General features: G+C 30.7%; 1 protein-coding gene across 1 annotated transcript; it reads right to left on the bottom strand.

The window, feature by feature from the left end:
* Window positions 1-4,411: 4,411 nt before the first annotated feature.
* On the bottom strand, window positions 4,412-10,773 carry LOC114172468. Its single transcript, XM_028056931.1, has 5 exons — window positions 10,682-10,773; window positions 5,098-5,171; window positions 4,921-5,002; window positions 4,741-4,839; window positions 4,412-4,658 (listed from the first exon to the last, which is right to left on the bottom strand). Exons 1-5 carry the CDS (start codon window positions 10,703-10,705, stop codon window positions 4,563-4,565), a joined length of 375 nt encoding a protein of 124 aa, XP_027912732.1. The 5' UTR covers window positions 10,706-10,773; the 3' UTR covers window positions 4,412-4,562.
* Between the last annotated feature and the right edge of the window lie 821 nt (window positions 10,774-11,594).

The raw sequence follows: 11,594 nt of genomic DNA, 5'->3' as shown, positions 1-11,594 counted from the left end.
GTTAATTGATTATCTGTTGAGAATTTTATGAAGTTGTCAACACTAAAGAAATCATATAGCCTATATTTCAATGATGGGCCTTTCTGCACAGATATGAAAGTATCCACTCTTCCTAATCTAGTGAAGAACCAATGGTTAATAACACTAAATTCCACTCTTTTTTGTTGTGATTGGATATGCACATGAATGACTTTTTGAATCTACATTTTTCGTATCAATATTGTTAAAAGATCAAATTATTTTCTCATTTTGATTTTGTCCGTCTTACTTCATATGAAATTGTTTGTGTAATTATTTTCTGCTTTCCTCCTTCTGTTAAGATTATTACTAATTATTTAATGTCAAATTTCTTAATTAGTCTTTTTTTTAACTTTGGGTTAATTGATTATGTGTTGAGAATTTTATGAAGTTGTCAATACAAAGAAAACATATAGCCTATATTTCAATGATGGGCCATTTCTGCACAGATATGAAAGTATCCACTCTTCATAATCTAATGAAGAAACAATGGTTAATAGCACTAAATTCCTATCTTTTTTGTTGTGATTGGATATGCACATGAATGACTTTTTGAATCTACATTGTTAGTATCAATATTATTAAAAGATCAAATTATTTTCTCATTTTGATTTTGTTCGTCTTACTTCTTATCAAATTGTTTGTGTAATTATTTTGTGTTTTCCTCCTTCTGTGAAGATTATTAGTAATTGTTTAATGTCAAATTTCTTAATTAGTCTTTTTTTTAGCTTTGGGTTAATTGATTATGTGTTGAGAATTTAAAAAAAAAACATATAGTCTATATTTCAATGATGGGCCATCTCTGCACAGATATGAAAGTATCCTCTCTTCATAATCTAATGAAGAAACAATGGTTAATAGCACTAAATTCCACTCTTTTTTGTTGTGATTGGATATCCACATGAATGACTTTTTGAATCTACGTTGTTAGTATCAATATTGTTAAAAATCAAATTATTTTCTAATTTTGATTTTTCTATCATACTTCTTATGAAATTGTTTGGGTAATTATTTTGTGTTTTGCTACTTCTGTGAAGATTATTACTAATTGTTTAATGTCAAATTTCTTAATTAGTCTTTTTTTAGCTTTTGGTTAATTGATTATGTGTTGAGAATTTTATGAAGTTGTCAACACTAAAGAAATCATATAGCCTATATTTCAATGATGGGCCTTTCTGCACAGATATGAAAGTATCCACTCTTCCTAATCTAATGAAGAAACAATGGTTAATAGCACTAAATTCCACTCTTTTTTGTTGTGATTGGATATGCACATGAATGGCTTTTTGAATCTACATTTTAGTATCAATATTGTTAAAAAATCAAATTATTTTCTCATTTTGATTTTTTCTGTCATACTTCTTATGAAATTGTTTGTGTAATTATTTTGTGTTTTGCTCCTTCTGTGAATATTATTACTAATTGTTTAATGTCAAATTTCTTAATTAGTCTTTTTTTTAGCTTTTGGTTAATTGATTATCTGTTGAGAATTTTATGAAGTTCTCAACACTAAAGAAATCATATAGCCTATATTTCAATGATGGGCCTTTTCTGCACAGATATGAAAGTATCCACTCTTCCTAATCTAGTGAAGAACCAATGGTTAATAACACTAAATTCCACTCTTTTTTGTTGTGATTGGATATGCACATGAATGACTTTTTGAATCTACATTTTTCGTATCAATATTGTTAAAAGATCAAATTATTTTCTCATTTTGATTTTGTCCGTCTTACTTCATATGAAATTGTTTGTGTAATTATTTTCTGCTTTCCTCCTTCTGTTAAGATTATTACTAATTATTTAATGTCAAATTTCTTAATTAGTCTTTTTTTTAACTTTGGGTTAATTGATTATGTGTTGAGAATTTTATGAAGTTGTCAATACTAAAGAAAACATATAGCCTATATTTCAATGATGGGCCATTTCTGCACAGATATGAAAGTATCCACTCTTCATAATCTAATGAAGAAACAATGGTTAATAGCACTAAATTCCTATCTTTTTTGTTGTGATTGGATATGCACATGAATGACTTTTTGAATCTACATTGTTAGTATCAATATTATTAAAAGATCAAATTATTTTCTCATTTTGATTTTGTTCGTCTTACTTCTTATGAAATTGTTTGTGTAATTATTTTGTGTTTTCCTCCTTCTGTGAAGATTATTAGTAATTGTTTCATGTCAAATTTCTTAATTAGTCTTTTTTTTAGCTTTGGGTTAATTGATTATGTGTTGAGAATTTAAAAAAAAAAAAAAGTCTATATTTCAATGACTGGCCATCTCTGCACAGATATGAAAGTATCCTCTCTTCATAATCTAATGAGGAAACAATGGTTAATAGCACTAAATTCCACTCTTTTTTGTTGTGGTTGGATATCCACATGAATGACTTTTTGAATCTACGTTGTTAGTATCAATATTGTTAAAAAATCAAATTATTTTCTCATTTTGATTTTTTCTGTCATACTTCTTATGAAATTGTTTGTGTAATTATTTTGTGTTTTGCTCCTTCTGTGAAGATTATTACTAATTGTTTAATGTCAAATTTCTTAATTAGTCTTTTTTTAGCTTTTGGTTAATTGATTATGTGTTGAGAATTTTATGAAGTTGTCAACACTAAAGAAATCATATAGCCTATATTTCAATGATGGGCCTTTTCTGCACAGATATGAAAGTATCCACTCTTCCTAATCTAATGAAGAAACAATGGTTAATAGCACTAAATTCCACTCTTTTTTGTTGTGATTGGTTATGCACATGAATGGCTTTTTGAATCTACATTTTTAGTATCAATATTGTTAAAAGATCAAATTATTTTCTCATTTTGATTTTGTCCGTCTTACTTCTGATGAAATTGTTTGTGTAGTTATTTTCTGCTTTCCTCTTTCTGTTAAGATTATTACTAATTATTTAATGTCAAATTTCTTAATTAGTCTTTTTTTTAGCTGTGGGTTAATTGATTATGTGTTGAGAATTTTATGAAGTTGCCAATACTAAAGAAAACATATAGCCTATATTTCAATGATGGGCCATCTCTGCACAGATATGAAAGTATCCTCTCTTCATAATGTAATGAAGAAACAATGGTTAATAGCACTAAATTCCACTCTTTTTTGTTGTGATTGGATATGCACATGAATGAATTTTTGAATCTACATTGTTAGTATCAATATTGTTAAAAAATCAAATTATTTTCTGATTTTGATTTTTTCTGTCATACTTCTTATGAAATTGTGTGTGTAATTATTTTGTGTTTTGCTCCTTCTGTGAAGATTATTACTAATGGTTTATTGTCAAATTTCTTAATTAGTCTTTTTTTTTAGCTTTGGGTTAATTGATTATCTATTGAGAATTTTATGAAGTTGTCAACACTAAAGAAAACATATAGCCTATATTTCAATGATGCGCCTTTTATGCACAGATATGAAAGTATCCACTCTTCCTAATCTAATGAAGAAAAAATAGTTAATACCACTAAATTCCACTTTTTTTGTTGTGACTGGATAGGCACATGAATGACATTTTGAAACTACATTTTTAGTATTAATATATTTAAAAGATGAAATTATTTTCTCATTTTGATTTTGTTTGTCTTCCTTCTTATGAAATTGTTTGTCTAATTATTATGTGTTTTCCTCCTTCTGTGAAGATTATTGCTAATTGTTTAATGTCAAATTTCTTAATTAGTCTTTTTTTTAGCTTCGGGTTAATTGATTATGTGTTGAGAATTTAAAAAAAATCATATAGTCTATATTTCAATGATGGGCCATCTCTGCACAGGTATGAAAGTATCCTCTCTTCATAATCTAACACTACGCCAAATTTGGCAATAGACAGCGTTTTTTTTCTTAATAGATAGCGCTTTTTAGGCGCTATCTATTGGAGCGGTATCTATTAATAGACAGCGCTTGTAAAAAGCGCTGTCTAATGACACTTGATAGATAGCGCTTATCTAAACAAGCGTTATCTATATATTTTTTAATAGATAGCACTTTCTTTACAAAATGTTGTCTATCAAAGCTCTCATAGACAACACTTGACTGAATAAACGAGATATATGAGAGTAGTTTTTCATCAATAGGTAGCGCTTTTTCAATTCATTAACAGATAGCGCTTGTTCAAACAAACATTGTCTATTTTTCATTAATGGATAACACTTTTTCAATTCATCAATAGATAACATTTTTTAAAACAAGCGATGTGTATTGGTTTGATTATTTTTTATTATAATTTATTTAATTTTTTCTTCATTCTATTCTTCGACTCACATGCCTGTATAAAAACTTTGAACTTGAAATCAAACAAAACTGAAATGAAAGGGCATTGAAATTCTTACATAGTTACACAAAAAACTTAATGATGTTTATATATTTTTAAAAAAGTATAATATTACATGAAAGAAATTAGCAAAAAAAACTAATATTTGTAGTACTCATCCATCATGTTCCATTTTTGCTAGACTGTGGAGCCAAAACACTTTAGACAAAACATTGTTCCTAACCTTCCCTATTTTGTTATATAAGGAATTATACAACTAACCTATAAACATTTACTAATGAGATAAAAACACCAATCTTCCCTGACTTCAATGATTTGATTGTCAGAATATTGTTGACATCTGCAACTAGGAAAATACTACAACAAAGAAAAATAAAATAAAATTAGTCAATCAAAATCCTACTACAAATGAATAATACATACAATTAAGATAACTTACATCTATTGGAATTGTCCCTCCTTCACAATATGTGACAATTTCCTTCATATATCGACAAATGTAATACCCACAATCATGGCCGTTGGATTGTTTTGGACACTAGAAAACATCAATACAATTGGTATTAACCTTCAAATAAAACAACATCATTTGATCTTCAAATACACAATTGTAATTTACCTTAATTGGTGTCCATTTGATATTGCTTAACTTAGACTTTGAAACCATAGACCCTCTTTGAGCTCGGTAGGTTTGTATAACCCTTGTTAATAATAAAAATGAAGCATACATAAGTAAAAAAATATATATACAAAATTATACATATATATGTGTGAATCACATTAAGAAGATTCTTACATGTCAAACAACTTCTTCAAATCTTGCCTCATATTAATGTCTTTCGCCAATGGGTCAAGATAATAAATTATCTCCATTTTAAGATTGATTCCGAGCAAGACCCAATGTTGGCTAAAATTGGAAATGAATCAACAAAATTAGATTTTGTGCATCTAACTTTGAAAATAATACATTATTGATAAAGTTAGGAAAAAAGTATTACCCTGTATTGATAGGAGCAAGAACAAACTTATTAATCACCCCATTGTCAAGAAATATACTCACTATTTTTTGCATTCTCTCTTTCATTGGTAGTTCATGTGTTGTTATTTGGGGTGATAAAAAGAAGAACCCCTTATGATTTGGCTTAATGAAATTTTGATATAGGTACCTTACAAAAGAAAGATATAAGAATTAAAAGTTAGTAAAATCATAAAAGCTACTCACCAAAGATTAAAGTCAATTATAAAAAAGTAGTATATTGTACCCGATATATATAGAAATTGTAGTTGCACCAAGCCATGCATAGTCAATAATTTCTCCAATAATTTCTGCATTAATGATTTCTTTATGTTCATCAAAACCAAATATGTCTTTCTCTATTTCTATTGCCGAAAGTGACTCTGTAGGCTTTAATTTCATATATGAAGAGAGGTAGTTGCACCATTGAGGAAGATTGGGATGAATCACTTTACGAGGAATATGTTGAACAGTCATTTTTCCTTGACATTTTCTTTTAGGTGCGATAGATTCATTCGTATTATTAATCTTTTTCTTTTTAGATAGAGTGGAATCCTAAAACATCATCAATTAAACAAAATTAGGTGATAGATAAAATATTTCATAAATAATTATGAATTAATAAGGTTTGACGAACATACCGCATCAACAACCTGTAAAAGATTGATTGGCCATGCCACAAATGTACCTATTGCTTGTCCTATTGTCATTATGTCGTCATCAGCATTAGGTATAGGCAAGGATACATTTGGCTCCACAGCAATATCTACACTAACTTTAACATGACCATTAGGTAGAGATCTACCATGTAGTGTATCACCTTTAACATTATGCAGTTTCCCATGGGCAACCAAGCAAAGTAATGGTGATGATACAAACAATTTACAACTTGAGACCCCCTACATTATAAAATATAATTATAAGATATAATGTTTAAAGTGACCAGATGTAGAGAGCTATTAGAAATTTAACATAAGCAAGTTACGCTAATATAGAAAAGTTAGTTACCTCGAGAAAACTATTTGATGAAATTGTGCAACTCCCTTGGCCACTATTGACACCAATATCAGGTTCTTCTATGTTATTAGATGTTTCCTTCTTTCGAAGTGAATTAATCTCATTCTCCATTCGTGCCATTCTTTCAGCCATGTCTTTCATTTGAGTAGTCAATGCATCATGGTCTTGTTGTGTATAACGCTTTTTGGGCGGGAAATAATCTTTGTGACTGACTCCAAATCCTGTTGCCCTAACACGACCTGGATACTCTGGGACACATAAAGCTTGAGCAAGGATGTCTGAGCGAGCATTACTCATCTCTTCTGACTGTATAGTTTGTGACAATATTACCTACAATAAACAATAATCAAACATATCACACTTATTCTCATATCACACACAAACAAATATAATATGAAAAGATATTACTTACACATTTGTTCCAAACTTGCTGAACATCTTCATTTTCAATTTCCCCAGCCTTATTCACACGAGCATGCTTCCATAATTCTTGACGGGGAATATTACTAACATTTGACCCCAATTCCTTTATCTAAGTTTTGGGAAATATAATCAACCTAGTTACAAATCATATTAGCAAGTTGTGTATTGTTTATTTATTGATATATTGACTTACCATTTCTTGTTCTAGGCGTGCATACCCCTTACGTGAACCTCTATAAGGGTACTTAGAGTGTGATGCTCTTTCCTTGTTTTTTAAGCTCTTTTCCTATATAGAAAGATTGTAAATGTAATCTTATCTACATGAATCAAAGGATAAATACATTGCATTTGAATATTATAGATTACCTGGAAACTTGTATCCATACGTTTTGCAACAAAGTCTTTCCAAACATCCTCACTAATCATTGATGCATACTTCTCAGGAGGCTCAGTAGGAGTATTCTCTATGTAATTTCCATTCTCATCCTTTAGATAAGTGTTGGCCAAGTTAGTTCTAAAAGTCCTAAGAAACTTACCTGCCTCCTTTAATACATAATTCTTACGACATGTATCAATATTAAAAGTTAACTGTAAAAGAAAAAAAATTAGCATAAAGAAGTTTGGGCAACCATAACACATACTTTAAAATAAGTAAGGATAATATATTTTACTTGTATATCATTCCAAATAATGTCCTTATAGGAACTCAAAGCCAAGTCTTTCCAATTATCACATGTTATAGGAACATTAGAACGAACAATGGATCCAAGATAACTAATGAAGTTTGTGCCACCAGGTTCAATTGGTTGACCTCTTGCATTCCATGAAACCTAATATCATGAATAAGCATATATTATTTTTCTAGAAAGTAAAAGATATTAAAGGATCAAATAGATACATTACATCTAATTTTCTTCCTTCACTTCTAGCTCGAATAATTTTCTTCATAATCACAACACCTTTCTTCCATTTTGCTTCCTCAAGAGGAAGATTATCATCTTCACTATGAGATGTCATTTACCTATAACAAAAGAGATTAAAAAAAAGGTTAGCATCGGTAAAAAGGGAAAGACATAAAAATATAAAGTTATAAATGTAAACCAACCTTTTCTTCTTTGTAGTCAACTTTAAATGATTAGGTTTCTTATTGATACAAAATGATGGATTTATCCAAATCCCTTCCTCATGGTCATCTCTTCTATACAAGATATCATCTGTTATTGGATCATCATCATATGATATGTCATATAAAGGATCATCCTCAATATTTGTATTTTCGTCCTCTATATCTTCATTGTGATGCTCATTTATTTATTGGATAATAAAACAATTGACCAATTGACATCAACAGGATCAGTGACATAAAATATTTGTTGCGCTTGTGATGCTAAAATAAATGGCTCATCCTTGTACCCCACTTTATTAAAATTCACAAGCATAAACCCTGCCTCATCTTGTCGAACTCCATTATTGTTATCAACCCACTTGCAACCAAATATGGGAATTTGAAATGTTTTGTAATCCAACTCCCATATGTGTTCAATTACCCCAAAATACGACATATTTGCATATATAGGAGTTCTATCCTTAGAACTTGAGATATGCATAGATTCAGCCACCAAAGTGACACCACTATTTTGCATTGTGCTTTGATTATCTCGTTCTTTGGTACAAAATGTGTACCCATTAATCATATAAGCACTGTAAGAGAAGACTTGAAAAGTTGGACCATTTGCTAACCATCTCAATCTGTCAGAAATATTAGAGGAATTCACATTTAACTCTGCATAAATGTGGCTTTTTAGCCATTGTATAAAAGTTGCATTGTGTTCTCTACTTATCCAACTGTCAGTCCTAGTTGGATTTAATCTTTTTAGCATGGCTTTGTGTCTCTCAATATATGGTTCAACTTCTTCGTCATTGTGTAGAATATACAATTGAGCTTGTTCCCAATCTTTCCTCGATATGGTCACTATGGTCTTTCCAGTAATCCCCTCTCCTGAGGTTCTTGCTAAGTGTCGAGACTTTGGAAGTCCTATTGATTCAACATTAGAGAGGTAATCAGTACAGAACTCAGTAGCTTCTTCAAGTATATATCGTTCCACTATACATCCTTCTGGTCGACTTCGATTTTTGACATAACCCTTCAATATCTTCATATAACGCTCCATTGGGTACATCCATCTCATATATGCTGGCCCACAATATTGTGTCTCTTTAACTAAATGAATGGTAAGATGAACCATTATGTCAAAGAAAGAAGGTGGGAAAAACATTTCAAGCTCACACAAAGTTACAATAATTTCTCTTTCTAGTGCTTGCAATTTTCCAGTGTCAATCACTTTGCTACAAATGGCTCTAAAGAAATAACATAGTTTAGTTATGGTCCATCTTACCTTTTTAGGTAAAATGGAACGTATGCCTATCGGTAGCAAATGCTCCATGAGAATATGACAGTCATGAGACTTCAACCCTTTTAGTTTTAGATCTTTCATAGATACAAGGTTTCTGATGTTTGATGAGTACCCCTCTGGAACTTTAACTCCTTGCAAAAACTTACAAAACACAAATTTCTCCTTTCTAGATAGCGTATAAGCTGCTGGTGGTAGATATTGACGTTTACCTTTCTTTATTGGTGCTAATTCTGTTCTAATTCCCATATCAAGTAGGTCCAACCTTGCATTGATGCCATCCTTAGACTTTCCAGGAACATTCAACAATGTACCTATCACACTATCAAATACATTTTTCTCAATATGCATAACATCAAGGAAATGTCTAACATACAAGGATTTCCAATATGGCAACTCAAAAAAGATTGACTTTTTCTTCCACCCAGATGTGACTAGATCTGCTGCAAAAGTTTTACCAAATTTGTTGTTTATATTCTTTACTTTATGAAAAACTTTATCACCAAACAACAATTCTGGAGGTCTACGTTCTTCTATTCTTCCATTAAATGCTTTTTTCCACCCTCGATAACGATGTTTTGAAGGTAAGAATCTGCGATGACCAAGAAAAACATTTTTCTTACCATGTTCCAATCGCACCCAATCTGTATTATCTTCACATATAGGGCATGCACACTTCCCTTTGATACTATATCCAGATAGATTACCATATGCTGGAAAATCATTAATTGTGCCAAACAACATTGCTCTTAGCTGGAAACTTTCTTCCATATAGCCATCATACACCACTACACCTTCGTTCCACATATCCTTCAAGTCTTCAATCAAAGGTGCCAAGTATATGTCTATGTCATTCCCTGGTTGTTTTGGGCCTGGAATTAACATGGACAACATCATGAACTTCCTTTTCATGCATAACCATGGAGGTAGGTTATATATAATCATAACCACAGGCCACGTGCTATGCGAGTTGCTTTGCATACCATGCGGATTTATTCCATCCGTAGACAAAGCAAGACGTAGGTTTCTTGGTTCTTTTCCAAAATTAGGGTAATCATAGTCAACTTTTGCCCATTGAGGAGAATCTGCAGGGTGTCGAAGCTTTCCATCACATATCCTTTCATCTGCATGCCATCTTAAGTTCTTTGCGTCTTGTGCATTATGATACATGCGCCTAAATCTTGGTATCATAGGAAAATACCATACCACTTTCATCGGTGCTGAATTTTTCTTGTAGCGTAATGCTCTACATTTAGGACATTTATCCAATGATGCATATTCATTTCGAAAAAGAATGCAATCATTTGGACAAGCATGAATCTTCTCGTAGCTCATACCAATAGAGCTTAACATTTTTTTAGCCTCATACATTCGACAAGGAAGTACATTATCTTGTGGTAGCATATCTTTCAAAAGTGACAGTAATTCAGTAAAGCTCTTATCAGACCATCCATTTCCTGCTTTCAAATTGAATAATTTTAACACTGCTGATAGTCTTGTGAAACTAGTACAACCATTATACAGTGGTGTCTTTGCATCCATTGTCAACCTATCAAACATTTGAGGACAATCTCGCATATCCTCTTCAATAATGTTTGCAATCTCCTCAACTTGGTATAAGTCATATGTTGTGTCAGTCTCTTGTGGTGCATAACTTGTGCTATCATGCCCATTATGTGCTATATCATTTTTTTGATTTTCACCATGTTTGGTCCAACATGAATAACTTTTATCAATTCCGTTGCATACTAAATGTGCTTCTAACTCATCCGCGTTCACTACCCTTGAATGACAACACTTCAAGCAAGGACAAATGATTCTACTAGGGTTTTTTGCATGCTCAACTGCAAATCTATGAAACTCTTTCACCCCATCTTCATATTCTTTTGATAATCGACTAGCAAACATCCATTTCCGATCCATATTTTCTTGAGCTATCATGTTAGTTACTATAATATTAGCTATATAGAAATCAAGATACAATATAATAATAAGACTCTTATTCCTAATCTAATAATTTTAATTTCTAAAACAGAAAGCTAAGGAAAATTCACATGCATACATATATTCTTCAAACTAACACCATTTCCAATAAGAAACTATAAAATAATATTCATGTTACCTCAACTTTGAAGACACTGTGATTTGTGTGTAATGAAAGTCAACAACTGCAAAATTTAAAGAAGAATAAAAATACAATTATTAAAAATGAAAGGATTAGTTAAATAATAGCATATAATGTTTCATCCACCAATATAAAATTTGTTTGAAAAAATACCAATAAATAACTAGTATACATTATAGTAATTCTAGTAATTTATTTACTTCAATATAAGTTTAAGATAAATAATACAACTGTTACGCAATGTCCTACTTTGATATATTTTTAAATTAAGTTTTATTATTTTTTATTTCTAATGGTTTATA

Source organism: Vigna unguiculata, unplaced genomic scaffold (assembly GCF_004118075.2).
Source record: "Vigna unguiculata cultivar IT97K-499-35 unplaced genomic scaffold, ASM411807v1 contig_592, whole genome shotgun sequence".
Classification (NCBI taxonomy): Eukaryota; Viridiplantae; Streptophyta; class Magnoliopsida; order Fabales; family Fabaceae; genus Vigna; species Vigna unguiculata.
The sequence above is the reverse complement of the archived record's forward strand: the minus strand, read 5'-3'. Positions and strand labels throughout refer to the sequence as shown.

Coding starts and splice junctions, on each gene's coding strand:
- LOC114172468 (XM_028056931.1), bottom strand. CDS start 10,705: ATGCAAAGACACCACTGTATAATG. Junction 4,840..4,920: donor TCAAATGGACACCAATTAAG/GTAAATTACAAT, acceptor GATGTTTTCTAG/TGTCCAAAACAATCCAACGG. Junction 4,659..4,740: donor GAGGGACAATTCCAATAGAT/GTAAGTTATCTT, acceptor TCTTTGTTGTAG/TATTTTCCTAGTTGCAGATG.